Source organism: Protopterus annectens, chromosome 10.part0, assembly GCF_019279795.1.
Source record: "Protopterus annectens isolate FY-2018-M chromosome 10.part0, PAN1.0, whole genome shotgun sequence".
In the NCBI taxonomy this organism is placed as follows: domain Eukaryota; kingdom Metazoa; phylum Chordata; order Ceratodontiformes; family Protopteridae; genus Protopterus; species Protopterus annectens.
This window is the reverse complement of record NC_056744.1, coordinates 780,775,916-780,803,013: the sequence shown is the minus strand read 5'-3', so window position 1 is coordinate 780,803,013 and position 27,098 is coordinate 780,775,916. Positions and strand designations below refer to the sequence as shown.

Here is a 27,098-nt window from a genome sequence, read left to right as displayed (position 1 = left end):
ACCTACTATAATGGGATGCATCACTTTGTTGTAAATGCACAGCCATTGATGAATAAAGTTATCTTTCTGAGAACTTACTATGACAGCCAGTGCTTGCTTAGAACGCTGCTTAACATGTTATAGAACAGGATGCAGCTACATTTAAATTATCATACAGATTAAGTGCTTTTAAAATGACATGGGATGTTTACCTTTGTGATACAGTTTCTGCACCTAGACATCCAGGAGTAGAGCTCTTTATGTGACCTTAGCTGGGTTCTGAGCCTAAATGCACATCGAAGCATTAAAATGTGGTAACCATAAGAAGCATTCCTAGGCTGAATAACTGATACAGTATATAGTCATTTACAGCATATGATATAGCAGTTAGTGTAGACAAAGCATTGCCCACCTACTTACTTTCCAGTTAACTCTAGAGTGGTCCATCGCATGCTATCTTTCTAGCTAAAACTTCATCTCTCTTTGGTCCTACATGTGGCTACATTCAAACTATCACTTTGGCAATTTCTGATCCTTCACATGCTTACTTTCTGGTTAACACTTCAGTTCTTTCTTATCCTCTCCATGTTTATTTCTGTCTGACATTTCTTTCTGTCTTGGTCATTCACTTTTACTTTCATGCTGATACTGCAGATCTCTCTGTGATCCTCCAAGGCATGCTTTCAAGCTAAACTTCACCTAAAATGTCATCTTTGTCAGGGCCCACACTTAACGCTGCACAATTAATCCAGTGGCTTATGAGAAAAGCTAAGCCCACACCAAGATTTGCACTCAGTTTATGTGTTTCACAATTCCTTGCTGTCCTTTTTACATATTTATTTATTCTGTAGGATGTAGTTATATTGAGTTAGGATGTGGAATAAAGAAGGGCAGCACCAACATAAACAAGCTGAGTAAAGGTATATATTTATTAACTTTAGTGTTATTTTAGCATTGATGAATCTGTTGTCTTTGTATTTTAGAAAAATAGGCACGTAGAACACCATGAAAAGATTCTGGGATACAAGGTATTTCGTCAAAGTCATGGAATCAGGACTAATATAAAAGATTGTAACATCAATGGGAAATGTCATTTTGTAGTAGACTTGGGGTCAAATGACATATATGTTACGTCTTACAACACAAAAGGAGAATCGCCACCAGCACATGTTGCAATGGAACAAGAAGGTAAATGCTATTTCTTGTAAACATTCTTGAAAAACTATTATTTTCAAAGTGATGATATTTTGTAGATTTATTGATTTGCTTTGTGCAGCTTTTGAGGAAGCCCTGATAAACCAATGGTCATTTTACAAGGATAACCAATAAAGTATAAATCACATATATTACGTATATAAATGCTACACAACATATATAATGCTTAGTGTACTTAATATTTATAGTAATGTTCCTGTGTACTTGATACTGAATACTGTGAAATAATGATGCATTACAGTATACAACATAGACTCAAATTATCAGCTGTGATACTCTATAGACTGGTCAATATTATGCAATAAATGCAATATAACATCTGTGCTAAAACAGTAATCCTGATGATTGTGTTGTGAAAGAAAAGTGAGTATATAAAGTGCAATGTATTATAAACAGTACTATAGCAAGATTATGTATATAACACTAAACCAATAGCACCTGGTATCACTTCTTTAAACCTGTGTGATTTAAGCAGGAGTTTTAAATATTAGCATATTTACCATGAGAATATTAACATAATCCCCATCCACATAAAACAAAGTTTTAAGTGCAACTTAGATATATGAATGGGAAACAGAAAATTTACCCTAGGACTGTTCTTTTTACTACTAATGGATAGATGCACTTCCTAAATGCTTTAATCTATGCATGGGTCTCATCAGATTATTTATGGTATGATCCCAGTTATTCTCATAAGGGTTAAGATATAATTATCGACCATGGAATGGGTATGGTCAATCTATAACCAAATAGGAAAGGTTATTTTGAACACAAAAAGTGAAACTGGCTGAACTTAAAATGGCCTGCAAGGGCAGCTAGCCTAGTTCTTACCTATGAACCTATATTACATGTCACACCATTTTTTCAGACACATGCATATTGAAATACAAGATGGGTAGGAACTACCTGCAACTGAGTTGCACGGTATCTAAATCCCTGCTTTTGCATAATGATAGAAAAATTGTACTTCATGATCAGAACAATTCTATCTCTTGGAAATTGAAGGATTTTGGTTATACTTATTAAACATTTATATCTCATTTCAACATAGATAAAGCAGCAGTGATCACACTTAAGTTTTCACATTATGTGCTCGGTATCAGGCCTATTTGTTAAACAGGAGTGAGTGGTTTTCTGAACAAAGCCGGTCATGTTCTGCTAGAAGAACCATTTAATCCCCAAAGTACCTAAACCTCAATAGATCAGATGTAAATGTGAAATACTTTTTCATATGAGATAAAGCAACTTCTGGGCTGTCTATGCTAAGCAAAGGAGTTGTAGGAGGCACAACTTCCCACCATTAGGGTGGGGGATCATCTCCTAGCAAAACACTATACTTATTTATATGTGCTCTGATACTTTTTGTTTTGTAGACCAGTACTTAGGAAGTTTTTTTCTTTACTGAAGTATGATTTAGACAGATGCTCTTTCATGAAATGTCCTGCAGTCTATGTGTGTGTCACTTAAATCAAGTTTATAAATTTTGAAAGGCTGGTATATCATCGATATTTCATACCAACCAAACCTAACATAGATTTTTTTATATGACCACAACTTATTTTTTTCTCCAATAAAAATGGCAGCAAACTGGATAAATGGTTCACACCACCTCAATATATGTAAACTAAACATAAAAAATAAGAGAATGAACCAAACCACAGCAAGGGCTACTAGCATATGTAATTACACAGCAAAACAGTGCAATGCAGGGCACTAAAATTAAAAGTTTATTGTGAGCGCTTTTGCAGTAATAAGTACCGCTTCATCAGACATTAGACTAGAGCAATGGTCTAATTTTAGTGAAGTAGTTGTTAATATCAGATTGCAATAAATTTAATGTTAAAGACCTTGTTTCATGATGATCCCACCATGGACATTTTTTGAAAGCCTAGAACTTTTCAACCTGCTCTGACTTCTGCTGTGAAGACATTTTGTAAGAAATGCGAGAGTGATCTATACTTGATTTTTAACACCGCTAATGGTCCCAGGAACCATTTTCATAATTTGACTAGAACTGAGTCAGATGCTTTGCATGAGGTACGTAATGATGACAATTTGGTGATTAAACTAGAGGACAAGGTTTGGGCAATCATTGTAATGGACTATAATTTTTATTGTATGCCTATTCTTGAGATGTTGAATGATAGGGATACTTAGCAGTCTATTGATATTGATTTTATTCAGGCTCTGCAACAAACAGTATATGCAATTGTGCGTGATTGTTATGAACAACATTTGATGACTAATGATTTGTTAGATTATTTGTTGACTGAAAATCCATTAATACCATTGTTTCAAGGTCTCCCGAAGGTGCATAAGGATCTACATAACCCACCTCTGAGACCCATTGCCTCAGGTGATGAGTGGCAAATTGAGCCATTTTCCATTTTTGTAGATAGAACATTGAAACCTGTTTTTGCTCGAGCCACCACTGTTTTAAAAGATATTAAACAATTTGTGCAAGATCTCTATACCTTTTCTGATGTTTTTGAGATGGCTAATAAGTATTATATGGTGACTATGGATGTAGTTTCATTGTTCACCGTCATCCCTAATTTACAGGATATAAGTATGGTTAAAAAATATCTTGTTTACAGTGACTATGATGAAATGGCTATTGATCTAATATGTCTTTTTCTAGAAATAGTCCTTGATAATAATGTTTTTGTGTTTGAAGCTTTATTATGTTATCAAAAGGCTGGCATAGTTATGGGCACACAATGTGCCAATAGCTACATCGACATGGCACTTGCTCAATGGGAACTCGAATATGTTATGGGTCCAACAAATTTTTCAAGGCATGTGAAATTTTACAAAAGATTCGTGAATGATGTATTTTTCCTGTGGGAAAGTACCCCACAAAGATTGGATAGTTTTGTTGAGTTTTTACATACATCTACCCCCTTTCTTAGGTTTATCTATGAATGCTCTTGGGAAATTATTTATTTCCTGGATGTTTCTATATTGGAGGGTTTGGGACATACTTTCAAGACAGATTTATACAGGAAATGTTCTAGATGTAATGCTGTTTTGCAACATAGTAGTATGCATCTCGGATATATTTTTAAAAATATTCTTACAGGTCAGAGTATGTGAATTTCAAGGTTGAGTAGTTCGCACACTAGATTTAGACAGAATTTACAGGTATTGAGTGAAGAGTTTTTGTTGAGGGGATATCACCCTAATGAAATTAATGAGATGTATCAAGACACTATTGCTCACAGGGAACAGAGAGCGCAACTATATTATTCCTCGAATTACATTAATAGTGATTCTGATTTAACTGAAATGATCAATAGTGGGCAATGTAATGAAAAAAGGGTGTCTGTCCCTTTGAGTTATGCTAGTGACATCAATGTCATCTGTAATGTTATTAGGGTAAACTAGCCAATATTGCAAGCTGGTGAACATATTGCCAGTTTTATAGGAGATAGACCGAGTTTCATTTTTAAAAATAAAAAATATTTAAAGAAGCAACTTTGTCATTGTAGGTATAGAAGAGATTTTGAATATACTGATGTCTCTGATTTGGGGATGAAACCATGTGGGACAAGTAGGTTTTGTTTGTATGTTGATCCATTGAATATATTTATACATCCATCCACTGAAGTAGTTTTTAGATTTGACATTAATACTAATTGTAACTCCATTGATGTGATATACTTGGCTAGTTGCACAGCCTATATGGGATTTTATGTAGGTAAAATGAATTGCTCCTTTAAGGAGCTTATTACAGAACATTTGAATTGTATATGTAAGGGGGAAGTGAATAATGCAATTGCTAAGCATATATCAGTGAAGGACATTAATCATTCGTTTGTATTCAGAGTGGTAGAGAAGATACATAGGAACATCAGTATGAGTGACTACTGAGAACTGAGAGCTCCATTGGATTATAAAATTACAAGCAGATAAAATTCCATGGCTGAATGGATGAATTTCTCTGAGACCCGTCCTTAAATCCAGGAATCTCTTTAAATAAATATTTAAATAATTATTATAATATTTAATTGAATGATAATGATGATTGGTATTTTTTAATTTTTCTAGACTGTATGTGTGTTTTTATTGGATGATGATTTGTTCTTATCATATTTAATTGATTTTGATTTATTCAGTTATATGGTCTGAAGAAGTACTTTATAGTGTGAAAGTACTTACCAGTATTTTTGCCTGTGGAATAAAGTTTTCATATGTTTTTATTTGCCATAGCACTTTGTTTTTCTCAAAATATTGTATTACTTTATTCGACATTTATGATATCCTTTGTTATGTCATGCAGTTTTTAGTTAGATCAATTAAGTGAATAAGACTCAGCACCACTAAAAGTTTGTCTCCTTCTGTAATTCATATGGAGTTGAATGTATTGGTAGCATATTTACATAAGGCTGCAAATTCTTTTTTATTAGTCTTGTTGCTCCTTCTACTATTGGAACTGTCTGGGTATCTTTTTTTCCCACATTGTTCTCATTGCTGCTTGCATATCCTAGTATTTTATGACTTTGCATCTCTCTATACATAAGAAAATGTAATAAGTGGATGTAGCAATTTCAGTGTTGTTACTTTTGTATTCTTTTCATGGATTAATATATCTGTTTTTCTTGCAGATATTTTTGAACTGTTGGTATTGGGTGATCCCATCACTGTCAATAATGCTTCTAAGCTACTTCTATATTGTAGTGTTTGAACAATCCCAAGTGCAACAATCTTGTCATGTTATTGTTCCTTTCAGTATGCAGGCTCTTAGCCACAGGTATAACACACCCAACAACAAGATGTGTGACTGTTTCCAATTCTATTTTACAGAACCTGCATTTATCTCTTTCTCCCACCTTTACAACGTATTTGTAGATCAACTTGTATGTATAGTTTGCTATCTTGCGTGGCCATTATTAGCCTTTCATTATTTGGTTTCAGTCCACTTCTCCTTAACCATTCCTGCATCGAGTTTTGATCAAGGTGAGGTTGTTCCAAAATATTTCAGTACTTGCCATTGTATTTGTAGATTTTCTAAAATTCTTTCAATGATCCCTTTTTTATATTCTTTTTTTTTTTTTTTGGCACATTCAGTTACTATCTGATTTTTGTCTGCTTCTGGTTTGATTTAAATTCCTGCATGAAACTGAAATGCTTCTACTAAACTAAGCACAGATGTCATCTCAGACTTCTACTCATGTTTTAAAACTTTCACTGTGTTTGGATCTGATGAGGTTAGCAGATATGTGTGCAGTCTCCTAGGTTCATAGGTTCATAGGCAGGTACTAGGCTATCAGCCCTAGGGCCTATATAAGCCTAGCCAAACGGTACCCTGGCTTTTGCCACCCAAGAAAATTATTTTCCTGTGCCCCTATGAAGCAGAGCCACAGAAGTGATCCCCGGAGTGAATTTCCTATCTCCTATCCAATCATCAAGATTTTTCTTGAAGAGTGCTAATGAGGAGCTTTGTTTGATATAGATAGGTAGTTTGTTCCAGAGTATGGGAAGTCTCTGGTACAGGAATCTATACCTCCAGCATGTTCTATTTATTGTGGTGTCAAGGTTTAGGTCCCTAGAACGTGTAGCTCGGAGGGATTGGGATTTCTTTATGTGGAGCATGTCCAACATCTCTGGGTTTGACTTATCTTTGTATGTTAGGCAGAGATTGCCTCTGAGTAGGCGATATGCGACAGAGTAAAGCTGGAGTTTTTGACACGGTCTGCGTAGGGCATCTGTCTGAGGCTGGTAATCCTTTTGTGAGGTATTTCTGTGGTCTTTCCAGGTGTAGATATCTTGTGAGGTACATACCAAAAGGGGCGTTGTTCTCTATGATGGTTCTAATAAGTGATGAGTAGAGGGGAACAATGACCTTTTTTTCCTGGATGAGAACCCTTTTGTGATGAAGTGTGCCATGTAGCAGGATTTCCTGACTACTGTAGTGATGTGATTATCAAAGAAGAGACTACTGTCCACCTGTGTCCCAAGGTCTCTTATCGCACTTTTGGTGTTAAGTAGACTACCGCCTATGTGGTAGTTCATGGGTACAGAGGTTTTACCAAAAGGGATGACAATGTACTTATTGGCATTGAGATTGAGGCCATGGCTTTGACACCAGGCATCTGTCTCAGTGAGGCCCTTTTGTAGGATGTCCACATCGCTAGGAGTTTTTATTATGGCTCCTAGTTTGCAGACATCTGTGAACTTTGTTAGCCAAAGACCTTCTGTGTTAGCCTGTACTTCAGAGAAGTAGATACCAAACAGGAGAGGACCTAGGACTGAACCCTGTGGTACTCCACTTGTCACTGGTCTGAAGTTGGATTTAGAGTCTGCTACTTTCACAGTGTGGGTTCTGTCAGTGAGCCAGTTGGCAACCCATCTTGTGACATAGGGATTTATACCTAGTTTAGTGAGTTTATCTATAATTCCAGAGTGGGGGATGGTGTTTAAAGCCTTGGCGAGATCTAGATAGGCTGTGTGAACCACCTTACCCTCATCTACGGCTTTGGTGACTGCTTCAAAGAAGTCTATCAGGTTTAGGAGACATGACCTGCCTTTTACAAACCTGAACTGGGTAGGGTCCAGAGTTTGGAGATTACCAATATCATTGTTTATAAGTTCCATGATGAGACGTTCCATAGCCTTGCAGACCAGGCTCGTCAGGCTAATAGGGCGGTAGTTCCTGGGGTCCATGGTGGCTCCTCCTTTGTGGAGTGGGATAACCATTGCTGTGTGCCATTCAGTGGGCACAAAGCCTGAGGTGAGGCTATGATTGAACATGGTACTTAGGTGGGGTGCCAGTTCATTTTGTAGTTCTAGTAGAATGCAGCCTGGGATGTTGTCAGGTCCCATGGATGCTGTGTTCTTGACTTTGGAGATTGTGTTTTTTACCTGTGCAGCCATGATACTTTGCATTCTTCCAGTATAGAGATGGGCCCTTTAGGGGATGAGAGAGGGGTAAAGTTAGCACTGAACCTATCTTCCAGGATGTTGGCAATATCAGTTGGTTCTGTATATTTAGTGCCATTGTGCTGTAACTCAGAGCAGTGTTGTCATTGAGATTTTTGACATAGCTATAGAATGCTTTGTGGTTGTCTTTAGAATCAGTGGTGATTTTGTTTTCGTAACTAGCTTTGGAGGGTTTTATGAGGGATCTCAGCTTCTTACTGAGGCTGACCACAGAGTTCCTCCAATCATGGGATTTTACTCTTTTTTTTGCAACAGTTTCTTTCTTCTGTTGTAGAGTTTGTTTATAGCAGGAGACCACCAGATTGGCTTCTTTTTTTTGGAGGATGTCATCTTGGTTCTGTTAGGGATTGCATGATCCATGCACTCGTGTAAGTGCTTATAAAGTGCAATTGTATAGGATTCAGCAGTCGTACCTCTATTGTCCATCAGCATGGGTGTCATGAAGTTTGCCACTTCTGTCTTAAGAAGCGTGAAGTTGGCTTTGGAGAAATTTTTTACGGTTTCCCTAATGGGGGTGGGGGTGGGATGTGAATGTTTAGGGTGATTTGCTTGTGGTTGGATCTGACCAATGAGGAATTGACCTCTGGTGTGAAACACCGGTTGCCCATGTTGGTAATGACCAGGTCTAGGATATTGCTGCCCCTGGTGGGGGTGTGGATAAGTTGATCTAAGGTGTTGGAATTTATGAATTCCAGAAAACGTTGAGCACAAGAGTTGGTACATGAGTAGTTTTCCCAGTTAATGGTGGGGTAGTTGAAATTGCTCATTATTAGGGTGTTAGGCTGTACCCTAATATTTTCCAGTGTATCAAGAAATGAGGAATGGGAATTCTGGGGCATGGTGGGGGATCTGTAGCAAGCTACAATTCGGATTGCGGTCTTGCCAAGAGTTAGTTGCACTTGGATAATCTCGGATGCATTATGCTGAGCAACTAGCCTGGAGGTGTGGATATCCTTAATGAATATGGACATGCCTCCACCTTTAGTGCTTCGGTCCAGGTTAGGTGGCCGAAAGGTGTGGTATGAATTAAATCCTTGTAATGCAGGGGTGCTCTCTCTGGAGTCTTGAACCAGGTCTCTGTCACTGCACAGATGTCAATGTTCTCCATTTTATGGAGTGCCTCGAGTGAGTGCATTTTGGGGTTTAGACTTCTAGCATTAATTAACATTACCCTCAGATTTTGCTTGCTTGTACCTGTTAGGGTGGTGAATTTGTCATTTGAATTTTGCCTAAAAAAGGCACTATAGGGGTGGCAAGAGCCTTAGCCATTATCTGGAATCCCAAGGGCGACAGGTGCAGGCCATCTCTAGCAAAGCATCGTGGTTTGTTGATCATGTCATCCCAGGCAGACAGATACTGAATCCCCTTAGAATGACACCAAAAGCTTAGCCAATTGTTGAAGTCAATCATTTTGTCCTTGTACTGTGGTATAATTGTGGGTGATGGCAGAATGCTACTCAGGGCTTGGGTCGTACCTTCCTGGGCTACAAGATCGGACAGCTCCTCCAGGTCTCTTTTCATGTAGTCCAGGGAGGTACGTCACAGGTCATTCACACCAACATGGACAATAACAGAGTCATATTTGTACTTGTGGAGTGACCTGAGTGCATGTGTTATGTGGTGTATCCTGGCACCTGACAGGCAGCTGTCACTTACTTTCTCCTTGTTTAGCCTGGTGAGTGGAACATCAGTGTGCCTGACTATAGAGTCACCTATGACTAGAGTACTGGGTACGTTGTTATGCCTTATGGGCTGTGGTTGAGTGGCACACTGTTTGTGGGCTATGTGTCATTTGGGTTGTGTTGGGGGGAAGAATGCTGCTTATGTTTCTGCTTTGGAGGTCCCTGTTGCTTGGGTAGATTTTTTTGAGAGCCTCCACAAATGTAGGTGTGTGTTTTGTGTTTCTAAGTGTGTGTTTTGGTGGTGTGGGTTTTGAGGGACTATGTGATGAGTGTGGTGTGGTGTGGTGCAAGTGTTTACCTCCTCCTCTTGACTGTCTAGTCCAGTCTTGGATGAAGAGAGCTTTGCTTTCAGTTTGGCTATATAAGTGCATCTCTCACAGGTAGTAGTGTTAGGTGGTAGGAGGAGAGGGTTGTCTGTGTACATGAGGCAGTTGCTGCATTGTCCCAAGATGCCCAGATTCATCAGGTAGATAGGCAAAAACACCGGGAGCTGACCCTTAGACATGCCTAGATAGGTGCTTATTTATTAAGTACTAAAAACTGTTTTCCTCTAGACAAGTGAGGAAAGTTGAGTGCTGTAGGAATTTGTAACTTATTTAGTGCTTACAATGAGTTCTGAACAAGTTCTGAGCTCAAAGAAAGCGATCTGAGTGCTGAAACTAGATAACTGGCTAGTTCTAAGAAACAAAATTAAGCTAGAAGGCTTCCCTCCAACACAGAAAGGTTTGGGGGCTCAGAAGCTTACAAACAGTCCTGGATACAACAAATCTGTATCTGGCCTAGATGACTTACAGGAAAGGCAGGAAACAAGCTTAGAAATTTTTTATTTATTTATTTTTTTTGTAAAGTGGAAAGGTGAAAGGAGGAGCAGAAGCTAACTGGCTTGGCCTTCTTAAATGTTCTCCCTGGATTAGGTAGAATGAGGTAATGACACTAGACTAGGAAGAGTGTCCCAGAACAAATTTACAGTAGGGGTAGGCAACTACAAAGCCACCAAGTATAAAAACAAGATACCAACAGAGAGGGAAGGGTGGGAAACAAAAATCAGAACAAACAAACCCAACCAGATGCTTAATTGTAGAAAATTCTAGTTAATACCTCACACACAGTGAGTAAAATAAAAGTGCTATAAATAACTCAGAAATAAGCAAAAAACAGGCTACTTCATGGATTGATTGCTGATCTGTACATGCATTCAGTTTTAATAAGGCCCATACTGCAAGAGTGTGGGATATAAAATATTGATATACACTGATTTTTATATACCATTTCACAAGCATGAAACATTTTTTTTGTTTTAGTGAACAATTGATACAGTACATTTTGAGGCCAGTCAGTCACCACAAAACTGTAAGTTAGAACAGGAAGAACAAATTGATTTATAGCATGGACCCTATTCCTAGATGTCAAGGCAGTTTTCAGTATTAGTTCTGGTCTTCTGAAATATTCCTTAGTGGGCTTTATTCTCATTTGTTCACGTTTTATTGCTGATCCTTCATCTATTCTCAGATATTTATACACTCTAACCTACTAAACTCCCTTTATATCAAATTTCTGTCCCAGGTTGATATTTTCTTAGTGTTGCACCTTTCCCTTTTTAAATGTTGCTTTTGAACATTTATCAAAATCAAATGTCATTCTTACATCGAGAACATTTTAACCATTTGTAGTTGGGCTTTCAGCTCCTCCTCTAATGAACTATACAGTTTTAATTAATCCATAAAAAGTAAACGAGAAGTCTTCATACACAGCTGGTTTCTGGGAGCCAAATTGTAACCACAACCTAATCTGTTAACTAAACGGCTTAACAAGGTAAGGGCAAGACAAAACAGCAGTGGTGGCAAAAAAATCACCTTGGAATATTCCCCTTTAATTTTTTTTTTTATCCCTGGGATAATAATTGTCCATTTGTTGTGGCTCAGCAGCAAAGTGGTCTGCCACTGTTTCACAGTCACTGTAGTATAAATGATCAATGTAGGCTGTATCTAATTCATATATCCTTTATCCATGAATGCAGGATGCTGCCAAATGACTTTTTTTTTGTAGAGTACCATACCATTCTTATATTTTCACCTTTTTAGAACTCTCTATTATGGCTTTATTTAGCAACAATTATCCTTAGCTACATATGACTTTCTGTTGTTACCTTTCGTTCCATCTGTCTGCATCACTTCTAGTATATAACTTGAATATTGTCAGAAGGCAAGTTGTTGGTCTATAATTCTTAGGACGGTTTGCACAAGCAGTATTAAAGAGGCGTATTGTTTTTCCTGCAGTTAACCAGGCTGATGTCTGTTTAGGATGCACACAAAAGTAATTCTTGCTCAGGACTAAATCTTTGTGTAAAGATGTTAATACTTTTAGCTAGAAGTTTAGTACTGCTTCTGCGCATGTGATTTTTCAGTTTGGAACTTTTCTTAATTTTGCCTAAGTTTTTTCTAGCTGTTACTTCATCCCATTTCATATTCTCTACATTAGAGATCCTTACTGTTTCTTGTACTACTTTATCCATTCAGCATCTTTGTTAAGTTCAACAGAGTCGTAACAAATTCTTCTCCAAAATGTGCTTATTTCTTCTGTTTTGGTGGTGTTTCAGGTCATCAGTGAATTACTTATTTTGTACTTTTCCTGTGTGTGTGTGTGTGTGTGTGTGTGTGTGTGTGTGTGTGTGTGTGTGTGTGTGTGTGTATATATATATATATATATATATATATATATATATATATATATATATATACATATATATATATATATATATATATATATATATATATATATACATACATACCTTGTAAGGTTTTCTGCTTATGCTAATAGTTTTAGTTTATTATTGGAAATAGTGTATGATAAATGATGATCTGTTTTGATAGTTTGTGTTGCTCTTACCATGTCAAACTTTCAAAGGCTTTTTGATGATCTGTTCCCTTTTCTATAGTCTTCTAACAGTGATACTTGTTGCCTTAATTGCTTTACAGTTTTCTCAATTCAGTGCTTCCATGGTGGTATTTTACTTGTTCCCTACCTTTCCTTTGTTATTCTACATTTTATCCATTATTAGTTTAGCTTCAGAATAGTATACCCTACTTATTTCTGTTATATCACGTGAATTTCTTTTAATAGTCCTGATTACTGCACTCATATGCTACCAGTCTTCTAACATGTTGTGTCTTATTTACTTTTTGTAATCTGTTTCTTTCATATATGTTAATATGTTTATTAATTTCTGTTAAGTGAAGCAGGTCCTCCCTTAGATCATTTTCTTCTGGACTGAAAGCACCTCCTTTGCTCTCTATTTCCTGTGAATCTTACAAAGAAGGTTTCAGAACTTTGTAGACTACTTTGTTCTGCCACAGGTGGGCCCTCCTCCTTCTGAACCGGCCTAACCCTGTGGTAGGAATGTGTCCATGTCCCAAGCATTCTACACTTCTTTCTTTCCAGTCCCAGCATCAATGCAAACACCACAAGTGAGCACTTTTTTTATCCTGGGACCTGTGCATCACGTCTTTTTTTAACCTACCTTTTTCCATGATATATAAATACAGTCTCTTTATCAGTGTCATTTTTGGGAGAGTTTGTAAAAACAGGGTCCATCACATGAAAGTACTTAGCAAGACTTGAGGATAAATTCATTTCCAGCAATAAAGTGATGCTACTCTGCCTTTCTTAATGATTTCATCTCTGCATTCAGTGAGGGATGAAGAAGAACAGTAAGGGGCATCTGTACCAGATAATTTTAAGTATGAAAACTACATCATTGTAAAAAGTTTTAAAATGTGTTCCACAGGATGTTTTCTTGAACTTTCCTCACAGGAAATGCCCCACAATACCTGAATGTATTATTGACCACAAATACATTAGGCCTGACAATTATACCAAAGGCAATGTTTCATCATTATTTAACTTTTTCTGTATACATTATTATAATTCAATGTGCATTCTTTAATCAATTTGTTTTTATCTTGAAATTCAATGTACCTTCATTAATCAGTTAATTTTCATCCTAAACATTCCATATTGATCAACACTGATAATGCCTACTGTCACTTTCTCATTTCTCCAATCAAAACTCAATAAAAGTACTAGTCTCAGTTTAGGCAAAGGCATTAAGCCTCAGCTGTACAGTCTGTGTCATGTTTTCACTATCTGTAGCTAGTCATTCCTATGCTTGCCAATTTGGGGATGTCCAACATGGACTAAAATTGCAACAGCTGTGGCTACCAATTTAACCCTCCTTGCTGGTTAACTCCCACAAACCAGCAGATGTCTTTACTTACTGGAAAATCTAATCACATTCTTCCAAACCAACTGTTCATGTAAACTGGGAGTTCCCACTTGTAGTATTCATTTCTTTGAAGTATCTATACTTCTTGACTTCTTATGCTATGGCAAAATCTGTTGCTATATCCTCAGCGTATCTGTCTTTCTCTCTGTTTGTATCCCAGTCCTTTTCTTCAGAGGGGAAGCAATACAGATAGCACTGTATTTTATTTTTCTGTTTATTTATTTGTTTCATTGAATATTGTGGTCTCTCTGTCTCTCTGCAGTTAGCATGATAGAAGTGTAGCAAACTGGTTTCATTGAGGGTTATTGTTGTTTTCACTTCTTTGATATACAATGCTTAACTCTTAGCCTAGATGGTTTCTCTGTGCTTATAAGTGTTAGTCACATATCTGTGAATTTATTTCCGCTCAATATCTGAGCTGTTTGGCTGGTTGCTATCTACCTACAATCAACTGTATTACAAGCAGAGTTAAGTATAAACTTGCAGGCATATCTGTGAATTTATTTCCGCTCAATATCTGAGCTGTTTGGCTGGTTGCTATCTACCTACAATCAACTGTATTACAAGCAGAGTTAAGTATAAACTTGCAGGGTTACAGATAGTACTGCATTTTATTTTTCTGTTTATTTATTTGTTTCATTGAATATTGTGGTTTCTCTGTCTCTCTGCAGTTAGCCTGCTACAAGTGTAGCAAACTGGTTTCAATGTGAGTTATTGTTATTTTCACTTCTTTGATATTGGGTGTTTAACTCTTAGCCTAGAAAGTTTCTCTGTGCTTATAATCTACCTAATACAGAGAGAACATTTGAGTAGGCCAACCCACTTATTTTCTTAACCTTGGATTATCTTATGTTCCTCCTTTCTCCCTTTCCACTTTACTAAATAAAAAAAAAACTTTGCTAGAATCTCCTTATGTTCTAACTGAATGTGCTTCTCAGCTGATAAGTATGTATTTTTGGCACTTTTTAACTGTTCAGAGTTGAATAAAACAAGAATTGAATTCAGTTCAGAATACAGTTTGAATAAATTGCATTTATTTAAACTGTATTTGCTTTAATATTGCTACACACTCAAGTGTGCTAGCTTGCACTGCACTTGAACTGTTTTAGTGCTGTTTTAGCTGCTTTTCTGTAAAAAAAATTCTAAGCTTGTTTCCTGTCTTTCCTGTAACTAGTCTAACCCAGATACAGATTTGCTGTATCCAGGACTGTTTGTAAGCTTCTGAGCCCGCCAAGCCTTTCTGTGTTGGAGGGAAGCCTTTAAGCTTGTCAGTGGGAGTGGTAAGCACCAGGTAGCCTATCTACCACAAGAGGAGTGGTTTCTGGCCAGAAATCATAGTTTATTGGCCATTTGGGCTGTTTTTCCATCTTTCAACTTTCTGGTTTAAAAGCCTGCGTTTGCACTTTTCCCGCCTTTCCTGTAACTAGTCTAGTCCAGATAAAGATTTGCTGTATCCAGGAATGTATGTAAGCTTCTGAGCCCCCCAAGCCTTTTTGTGCTGGAGGGAAGCCTTCTAGCTTATCAGTGGGAGGAGTACTAAGTACTAGGTAGCCTATCTACCACAAGAGTAGTGGTTTCTGGTCCAGACATTGTAGTTTATTGGCTGTTTGGGCAGTTTTTCCATATTTTTCAACTTTCTGGTTTAAAATCCCACATTTGCACTTGTTTCCTGCCTTTCCTATAACTAGTCTAGTCCAGATACAGACTTGCTATATCCAGGACTGTTTGTAAGCTTCTGAGTGGTGCCAAAGTCTGCTCTTCAATTTTTCACTTAGATCTCCTAGTTCTGTCCTCTCCTGCACTTTTACTAGCTTATTAGTCTAGCACTTTACCAGACTTCTTGTAGCAATTATTGTAGCAGTCAAAAGTGCTACCAGCACTAAACGTTCTACAAGGAAACAGCTCCAGTACTTATTATTAATGCCCACTCCTCCAGGCATGTCTAAAGGTCAGTTCCCCTGTGTTTTCTCCTATTAACCTGGTGAACTTGGGCATCCTGAGGCAATGTAGCAACTGCCTCATGTACACTGACAATCTTCTCCTCTTACATCCCAACATTCAGACTTGTGAGAGATGCACTTATATATCCAAATTGGAAGCCATGCACTCTGCAGCCAAGATTGAAATAGCTGGTCAAGAGGAGAAGGTCAACACTTGCACCACACCACATGGAACATATAGCCTTCCAGAACACTGCCTTCACATAAAAACACAAACCACACACCCACCTTCATGGAGGCTCTCAATAAAAATCTACCCAAACAGCAGAGACCTCCAAGGTGGAAATGCACTTGACCAAAACAACACAACACTAATCATGAGACACATAACTATCCTAAACAGTGTGCCACTCAAACAAAGCCCCTAAGGCAAAACAGCATGCCCAACACACTAGTCCTAGGTGACTCAATAGTGAGGCACACTGATGTCCCACTCACTAGGTTAAATAAGGAGAAAGTAACAGTCAGCTGCCTGTCAGGTGCCAGGATCCGCCACATAATGCACACAGTCAGGTCCCTCAACAACAGGTACAAATATGACTCTGTCACTGTACATGTGGGTGTGAATGACCTGAGATGTACCTCCCTGGACTACATGAAAAAAGACACTGGGAGCTCTCAGATTATGTAGCCCAGGTGGGTATGACTCTAGCCCTGAGCAGCATCCTACCATCACCCAGAATGATACCACAGTACAAGCAGAAAATGATTGATTTCAACAATTGGCTAAGTTTCTGGTGTCATTCTAAGGGGATCCAGTATCTGTCTGCTTGGGATGATATGATTGACAGACCTCGATGCTTTGCCAGAGGTGGCCTGCATCTGTCACGCTTGGGCTTCTGAATACTGGCCAAAGCTCTTGCTAGCCCTATAGTGCCTTTTTTAGGTGGTGCTCCAAAGACCAAATTACCACCGTAACAGCTACAAACAAATGCAATCTGAGGGTCATGCTGCTCAACGCTAAAAGTCTAAATCTCACAATGCACTCACTCGAAGCACTTCTTAAAATGGAGAACATCGACATTTGTGCTGTAACAGAGACCTGGTTCAAAGCAGCTGAAAGCACCCCTGCACTACCAGGCTATAACGCATTCCACACCTTTCAGTCCCAGAACTTGGACCAAAGCTTCAAAGGCAGTGGTGTTTCCATATTCATAAAGGATGCGCACACCTCCAGATTGATAGCCCAACATAACGCATCAGAGATATTTCAGGTGCAGCTAACATTGGGTAAGACTGCTATAGGTCCCCAACCATGTCCCAAGGCTCACACTCCATGCTCCTAAGCACCCTGGAGAATATTAGGGTCCAACCTAACATTCTCATACTGGGTGACTTCAACTACCCCTCCATTAACTAGGAAAACTCCTCATGTACCAATACACTTGTCCAGCGTTTCCTGGAATTCATTAATTCCAATGACCTGGACTAGCTCATTCTTACCCCCACTAGAGGTAGCAGCATCCTTGACCTGGTCATTACTAACATGGCCGACCATTGCTTTACACCAATAGTCAACTCCTCCCTGGTTAGATCTGATCATAAGCTAATCACCTTGGAAATCCACATCCCTCCCACCCCTCTCCCCCTCCCGCAAAGCTAACCACCATGAAAAACGTCTCCAAAGCTAACTTTGGGCTCCTAAAAACAGAGGTGGCTAACTTCATGGCACCCATGCAAATGGAGAATAGTTGCATGACACCAATGCACTGAACGAATGTGTACACAAATGCATGGATCTTGCCATACCCAATAGAACCAAGATGCTCTCCTCCAAAAAAAGGAAGCCAATTTGATGGTCCCCTGCCATAAGCAAACTGTACAACAGAAAACTCCCTTATCAGCATTAACAAAATGTTGAGATCCCTCATCAAATCCTCTAAAGCTAGTTATGAAAACAGAATTGCAGCAGATAGTAAAGACAACCACAAGGCCTTCTATAGTTATGTAAAGAAACTCCATGGCAATACTCAGATTTGCTCTTAGCTACTGCACAATGGTAACTTCTATACCGAGCCAAAGGATATTCCCAATATACTGGCTGACAGATTCAGTGCCAACTTTACCCCTCCCCCCAAAAGGACCAATCACAATACTAGTAGATTGCCAGGCACCCAGTATTACTGCTACACAGGTTAAAACAGCACTGTTGAAGGCCAAGAATACATCTTCTATGGGACTTGACAATATCCCTGGCTGTGTTCTACATGAACTACAGAGTGAACTAGCAGCGCCTCACCTGTGTGCCCTGTTCAACCACAGCATCACCTCAGGCTTTGCCCCTACTGAATGGCGTGCTGCTACAGTCATCCCTCTCCACAAAGAAGGAATGACTACAGACCCTGGGAACTATCACCCTATTAGCCTGATGAGTCTGATATGCAAAGCTATGGAACGCATCATCATGGACCTAATAAACAAGGATACAGGGAATCTCCAAACTCTGGATCCCACACAGTTTGGTTTTGTGAAGGGTAGATCATGGTTGCTTGACTTGGTCGACTTCTTTGAGTCAGTCACCAGAGCTGTGGATGAAGGCAAGGTGCTTCATATAGCCTGCCTTGATCTTGCCAATGCCTTTGATACCATTCCCCACTCAGGAATCATAGAAAAACTCACTAAGCTAGGCATCAACCCTTATATCACAAGGTGGGTTGCAAACTGGCTCACAGATGGAACCCACAGTGTGAAAGTAGCTGACTCCAAGTCAGACTGTCAACCAGTCACGAGTGGTCTCCCACAGGGTTTGGTCCTGGGTCCTCTCCTGTTTGGTATCTACTTCTCTGAAGTCCAGGCCAAAACGAAGGGACTCTAGCTGACAAAGTTCACAGACAATTGCAAGTTGGGAGCTATTATTAACTCCCCAAGTGATGTTAACATAGTACAGAAAGGCCTCACTGAGACCAATAACTGGTGTCAGAACCTTAGCCTTAAGCTCAATGCCAAAAAATGTGTCATCATCCCCTTTGGGAAAAACCCAGTTCCTATGAATTACCACATCAATAGGAGTCCACTGAACACACAAGGTGTTGAGATCTGGGAACACAGGTTGACCGCAATCTCTCTTTTGACCACCACATTGCCACTGTGGTCAGAAAGTCCTTCTATGTGGCACATCTCATTACTAAGGGTTTTGCATCCAGGAAGAAAGAGGTCATTGTCTCCCTCTACTCTTCCCTCATTAGGCCAATCATCAAGTACAATGCCCCATTTGGCATGTACTTCACTAGACACCTGCAACAACTGGCAAGGCTGCAAAAGTATCCCACAAAGAGAATCCTAGGCCTTAAACACTTGTCCTATATGGACAGACTCAAAAAACTCCAACTATTTTCTGTCTCATATCGCCTACTTAGAGGTGATTTCTGCTTGACTTACAAAGCCATGTCTGACTCAGGTCTGTTAGAAATGCTACAGCTAAATAAATCCCAATCCCTCCGCACCACACGCTCCAGAGACCTCAACCTCATTACCACAATCAACAGAACATGGAGGGACAGGTTCATAACCCAGAGAGTGCCCATGCTATGGAATAGACTTCCATACATGTCAAACAGAGCACCCCACTGACCCTCTTCAAGAGGAATCTTGACGAGTGGATGGGAAATAGAAAATGCACAACAGGGATCACTCCAGTGGCTCTACTAGACAGAGTCACTGGGAACTAAGGTCGGGTGGCACAATGACAGGATAATCCTGTGGGCTAGGCTTGTAAAGGCTCCAGGGCCATTAGCCTAGTACACACCTATGAACCTGTTCTGAAATTAAAGTCACTCTCATGGTCTGAGTTCTCAAAAATATCTCTTTTGCTTAGGAAAATATGACCTGTGGTTGTATATAGCAGAATCACCTTAACTTACATTTGTTGACAAGCCAAGATGTGATCAAAAGGAACATCTCTGAGTGGACACCAACAATGAATATTCATTAATTCGTTACACAGCCAAAGAGTATGATCATTATGCACAAATCAATCAGCCTATAATGTATTTTCTTTGTATAGTGAAGGCACGTAACAACTATAGCCCTATATTACTGATTAAGAATTATTCAGTTCTGTAGAAGTCTTTACCGAGACGAAAGTGCTAAACTGCTATCACTTGCTATTTTTGCTGCTTGTTGATTTTAATTAATCGTTTGGTGATATTTCTCAGCTGCTGGTACTGCTTTTTTTGGGCACCTGGATCTCCACTCAAGTTTTTCATTTGTTTGGTTTGGTTCTTGGTTTGTCAGTACAACTGATTAGGAATTGCTGGAGCACTCTGGTCTCTCTCTCTCTCTTTCACGGTGTTGGTATGGGTTGATTAATAATTCCACATTAGCTACTAATCCTTACCCTTATTTTATATATTATATATTATTAATAATTCCACGTTAACTACTAATCCTTACCTTTATTTTCTCCATTACACTGGTTAAGTTCCAGCTAATCCCTCTTGTATTATTTGCTTGTATTATGAGAGATTGTAACTTGATCTTTTATATTTCAAATCCACAATTCTAAAACTTCAAAAGTTACTTGTTAAATGAAATGCAGTGTAGCAGCTTGAAGAATTGTTTTTTTTTTCAATACAAGAAACAAGCTCTCTGTGCCCCTTCCAATGGGGAAAGCATCTGAAAAATATTTTTTTCAACTCCACAGTCTCATAATACCAGAGAAAGTGAAAGCACCCCAAAACAGTTTACAGAGGTCTTGATAAATCACTTGTTTAACTCCAACATGAACAAACAATGTTTTTTGACATCTTGATCTTCAAGAACACACCAGGCAGCCATGTTCTTCTAATCATCAGCTACCCAAAGCATTGAACTGTTTTGCTTTAACAGAGAGTTCACTTACATGTAAGTTTCCCAAACCTTGACATTTATGCCTGTTGTGGCATTTCTTAGTCATCATTCTTTGCTCAGTGGGTGGTGGCTATAAGTACCCCATCCCCAACTGCCAGTGTCCCATACATTGTTGACTCTACCTGACCTCAACTGCTAATTCCTGTATGGCCTGCAGCATTGCATACTGATTTGTTGACAACTTTAACTTTGACCACTCCAGGTGTAGTTGGAAAGGGTTCCTCCATGCCAGAAGCAGCAGACATGCATTCATCATCTGTTGTGAGATTTAGAGCCTAATCAACATTTACAGCTTAGCGTCAGTTTATGATAGTTGCCATGTTCTACTAAGAATGCAACCAAAAGAAAATCAAAAAGTATAATTCTAATTGCTTTCTTAGACGCCTCCATATGAAATGCCCTACTTTACTAAACACATTTCTGGAAGTCTCTGTGCTGCATTTCATGTAAGCCAAAAACAAGGGAGGGTACAATCAATTAATTTTATGCCAGTCAATTTTTATTTATTATTGTATTTATTTGATAACCTGGGTGGAGAAATGATCTCCTCACACCTTTTTCAGACTCAGCACTGGAGTGCTGTCTGATTAAGTGACTTGCTCAAAGTCACACAGTTAGGGAATGGAGGCTGAGGAAACGAACCCTGAGCTGGTGGACCACAGTAAGCAGCTTGATAACAGCACCCTAATCCTTCATGCCAGCATCCTAATCCTTCATGCCAACTGTCATCTTTCAAAAATCCTAAGAACTTTTGACAGAACATAAATTCATAGAATGCACTTATCTTTTTCAGTGCCAGTTATGTTATAGCCCAAATTGATGATAAACACAATTAGAGTGCAATGTATCTCTGGCCAAACCTTTGTTGATTAACTGTGTTCATTATATATAGAATATAACTGATGAAAGGCCACCCTGTTATTTAAATTTTGTTTTAGTAGGGGATATATAAAAATGTAAAGATACTGCATGTTATTAAAAGATCTTCTGCAGGCACTAATCACATAACAAAATGAAATGGACAATGTTCCAAACATTTATACTCTTCAAAATTTAGGTACACCACCAATGCTTTGCATTAAACAAGTTTTAATGTTTCTGGCATAAGAACAAACCCCATCTCTAAATACACAGAACAAATGCAACTTATCTAAGAAATTATATTCATACACAAAACAATAAAGCGAACAATAGTTCCCCTGAACAAGTTAATCAAATAATACAATGTTAAAAATATTGATCTTGTACGTAGTGGTCATTTGTGCATCCATTGTCTATAAGTTATGATTAGCTTGGTGTATGTTTTGTGGATGTGTATGTGAGTGGGGATTAAATGAGTATATTTAGTGCTAATTTATGTGGCGGGAGAATGTATTAGAATACAGCAGAGTGTCATGTGATGGCTTAAACATAACACTATCTTACTGTATGTGCTTTTCCTATGTGTTTGTACATTTGTATATATACATTATATTTGTATACTCACTTTGTTTTTAAATATATTTTAATCCAAACATAAGTTCAGGGTCATTTATACTGTTATATGCAAATTAATCTTATGTATGCTTATCTCTATGAAATGCAGTAATACATGAGCTTGTAAGTCACTAATCCATATAATATACCTCATGTATGTACTTGTGGACATGCTTATTGCAGTGGCGTTGTCCACATCAGTCACTAACATACCTCATCACTCCTTGGGAACACACAAATAACTCTAATAGTTCTAAAAATCCTTGTGATTAGAAAAAGAAAAATTGAGTCAGACGTTATTGAATCTGCATGCTCATGAAATTAAATTAATGGCCATCCTGCATAGTGTTATATACTTTATTACCTGAAATCACTCGATATTTATTAAAAATTCATAACTACATGAATAGTACCATATACCTATGTATTAAAGCATAAAAAACTGGGTAAATGGAAATCATTTACAGTGATGCTTAAACAAAAGATTCATGCATCCCCAAAACATTTAGTATTCATATAAAAATAAAAACAGTTATTCATATAAGCTGAAATAGATGTAAGTAAATTAAAAATTAACAATTTCATAATTGAATTTTATGCACCTTGAAAAGGAAATGTGAAAATATTCCTTCAAAAAAAGTGACATAGTAATTTGGTAAAACCAAACTTGCCTGTAATATCAGTTCTAATAGTAATGTCCCTACAGGGTAATATTTTTGGTGATACCACACCCCATAGGGTAGATTTCCAAACCTGACCGCCATAGTCCGAAACTTGCAAACTTCACTCTGGTACTGTAAATTCGAATGATTGCAGCAGCTGTGAAGGCTTGAGGTGCTCTGATCTGATTTGACAAGGACACCGAGATTATGTTCTACCTTCTCAGGGATTCATACCTGGATAAGACTGAATTCTGTGCAAGAGGTTTAGTCAGATCTGGCAGGAGGTGGTTAAGCACCTGTCAACTGTGATAAGGATCACCCGGTCTGGCCCCCACTGTTTACACAGGTATGATGTCTTACAGAAGCATAGACCTGACCATCTGGCTGAGTAGGTAGATCAGGTGACAGAGAAGGTCAGAGTTCTGTAGTATTTTTTTAAATCATATCAAACATTGGTTTAAAAATATATAAAAATATTGCTTAACTAAAGGTTTATGCTAGAAAAAAAGTATGTGTAATTGCAAAGATGTATGTATATGTTATAATAATATACTGGAAAGCATAAACATATCAGTACACAGAAATGCATCTGTATACAGATATGGAATGTTTATGAAATGATCTATGTTTGTGTATAAATACAAATGCATATGTATAAATAAAAATATGTAAATATATATATATATATATATATATATATATATATATATATATATAGGTCCACTTTGTAATTTCAAAATACTGAAATCTCGAATTTCAGTATTTCGAAATCACAAACCCGAAAACCCAACCACAACTCACAAATTCGAAAACACACATCAGTGAAATTCAGAATCCTGTAAGTATGCTACACATACAGTACATACATAAACATACACAACCCCCCCCCCACAATCAAACAAATACATTTAAACTACATATAAGCAGGGGAGCAAGCCCCCCTTCACCCCCACTCCCCTACTTATATATTCTAACTCCGAGATCGCACAAACAGAAACACAAACGAAACTCACACACACACACACATGTTACAGTCCCTCAAACACACACATAGCAGTCGCAACACACACTTACACACACTAAACCCCTAACCAGCATACTTACACACACATACTTACCAAAATGAAACCCAAACATCCACATTCTGTACTACCGGAAGCAGAAATTCAAAATATCCGTGCTTCGGGATTTTGAGTTTCACGCTTCTGCCAGTTATGGAAATGTGAGTATTCGGCTTTGGGATTTCGGAATACTGAAATTCGAGATTTCACTATTTCGAAATTACAAAGTAGACCTATATATATATATATATATATATATATATATATATATATATATATATATATATAAGGTACTTATATAAGGTTCTGTGCTAGATAATATTTCAGAAATTAACAGTCACTGAGTATACGAAGCCTGCAACACAGTGCAAGCTGTTTATACTCAGTACACTACAAAGGCTACTCTGTGGTTGTACATTGCATGGCAACATTCCTAATGAAATGGACAAGTCCCCTCCCCGTGTTAAACGATGTTATATAAATTTCCCCTATTTTAAATGAAAAAGCAAATATTATATGATTATAATAAACTTTTTTTTACAATAGATTGATTTTAACAAAGAGGTTTTATACTTGAGTATGATGGTTTTCAATTTTATTTCATGTCACAACTTCCTGTGTGTTTTTGTAATATGATTTTTAGGATTTTGGTTGGTTAAAGAATGTACTATGTCATTTAAGTGGGCTATTTAAACTGTGTTGGAAATGCATTGCTTTGTATTCTGATGAAGTCTCCTATGATAAGATGAAAGCGCTTAACACTGTTTTAAAAATAAAAGTTTTTTCATGTGGTGGATTCAGATCATTACTCTTTTGTATTTTTGGTTGTTTTTGGTGCTTTCGGTTTTGTCGGTGTTTACATAGCACTAAAAATTGTAGGCCTGAGTATAGAAAATACAATAATTTGGACATTTTAGTTTGACTGCCATATACTAGATAAAGAATGCTAGAATAAGTAGAGAATATTTCAGAAGAAAGACAATCTAATGGTAACATAAATGAATATATTGGTGGAGAATAATTTATGGGAGGGGTAACTGAAGATGAAAATGTAACTAGTGTGGAGAAGAATGAAGAGAAGGTAGTAGAAAATGTTTTACAAAGAGAAAGTACTGTGGTGTAAGATGAAAACAGATATGTAGCTTGAGGAAGTAAAGAAAGGGAAGATGGAGGATTTGAGACAGGAGAAGAACAAGAAGTAAATGATGATAAATCAATTAAAGGGAGGGAAGTGAGAAGTAAAATAAAAATAAAAACTGTAAATAAGAAAGACACAAAAAAGGAAAGAGATGACCTAAGAATATTAACACTAAATGTAAACAACATTCAAAATGGTATTAGAGGTGTAGTAGTGACTGGATGCTGTAAATGGGTAAGGAGGTTATATGTTTGCTAGATATGAGATGCTTGTTTGTGTCTTTCAGCTTTTCCCGGTTAGGGGTCACCACAGTGGAACTCCGGTCCGCTAATGATTGGCAGTAGATTTTTACGTACTGGCTTACCGGGCCTAACACACAATCTTCAACGAAGGAACGCCCATTCACACATGTTGCCACACAGAAGACGCTCTAACTGAGAATCGAACGGGCAACGTCTATGTACAAAGGAAAAAAAGAAAAAAAAGAATTGAGACAATATGGGATAATATGACTGCTCAGTGGGGAGTGATATGTGTTCAGGAATAGGATTGTTTTAAGTGAAGAGATAAAGATGCTGGATGTGATAGTAGTAGCACTTGAGAGATTAGTGGTATGTAATATAAGGAAAAGGGAAAGATGTGTAAGGATAATTGCAGATTATGCCTACCCTAATATGAAAGCGAGGAAAAAGATGCTTTTGTCTTATTAAATATGTCAGTTATTATGGTGGGAAATTTTAACTGCAATTAGAGAAAGGAGAAGGGAAAACAACACAAGACATTAAAGCAATAAGAAAAGGTATAAGGCATGTGAGGTGAAAAGAGAATGAACATATAAAAGGCTGACTTTGAGAACTGGAATAGATTATGTGGTATATTGAAAAGGTATGAAAGTAATAACAGGTGGGGTAGAAATTGGTACGTTTTCAGATCATAGAGGTATGGGCTAGAATAGTTGATAAAAGAGAAACAATAAAGAAGGGAAATGAATAAAAAGATTGACTGGAGAGATTGCTAAAACAGCTGAGATAAAAAGGGAACATAAATCAGCCAGTCATAGAGTACATCAGTTAAAATGTGCACATACACATAAACTTGTGGGATATATTTCTGATTCTTGGCTAGACTTATAACAGCCCCAGTAGTTGTTAGCCTAATATACACCTATGAACCAATGAACCTATAAGATTTTTGGAAACAGCATATGATAATGAGAAAATATTATAAACATTGACTGATTGGTGGAGTGCATATAAAGGAAAATACAAGAAAATATTTTTGAAGATATTAATTTATATCTGCTTATCGAGATAATGTACTGATCTCAGTGGACCATTTACAGGTACAACCAGGTGAGTAGGATCACATAAGAAATTAACAATATATTTTTACAGATGCAAAAATATGCTAGAAACATATCTATATATTTACAGATGCAAGAATGCGTTATAACATTTACATTAAGATGCATACACTTTACAATGTCAAAACACTCAAAGAAAACTGGCACTGAGGTTAGTAGAGCATGGTGATTTACCTAATACCATCATGAATGAGATGTTTATATCAAGGTATAGCAACATAGCATATTATGTTGTTACTGGAAGAGCTGTAGAGTGCAAATAGCTGCAAAAAATATGCAAATGTGTGAAGACAGAGATGCAAGTAAGGGAAAAATCCAGGAAGAACAAGGTAGAAATGAGAAGTGTAAGAGATTAGAATAAAGGAGGGCTGTAGGATTAAGTTGCGCTTAAATGGAATGAAAGAGAAGTGAGCAGATGACAAGATGAGAGAAAGAAAGGATGAAATAATG

General features: G+C 37.7%; 1 protein-coding gene across 1 annotated transcript in view; it reads left to right on the top strand.

The window, feature by feature from the left end:
• The window catches only part of LOC122814203 (interleukin-31 receptor subunit alpha-like), a 247,493-nt gene that overhangs the window by 39,132 nt on the left and 181,263 nt on the right, over positions 1-27,098 (top strand). Inside the window, exon 3 of the mRNA XM_044086807.1 lies at positions 963-1,167. Within this exon, the coding sequence (XP_043942742.1) occupies positions 963-1,167 (205 nt within the window). The remainder of the gene's footprint in view (positions 1-962; positions 1,168-27,098) is intronic.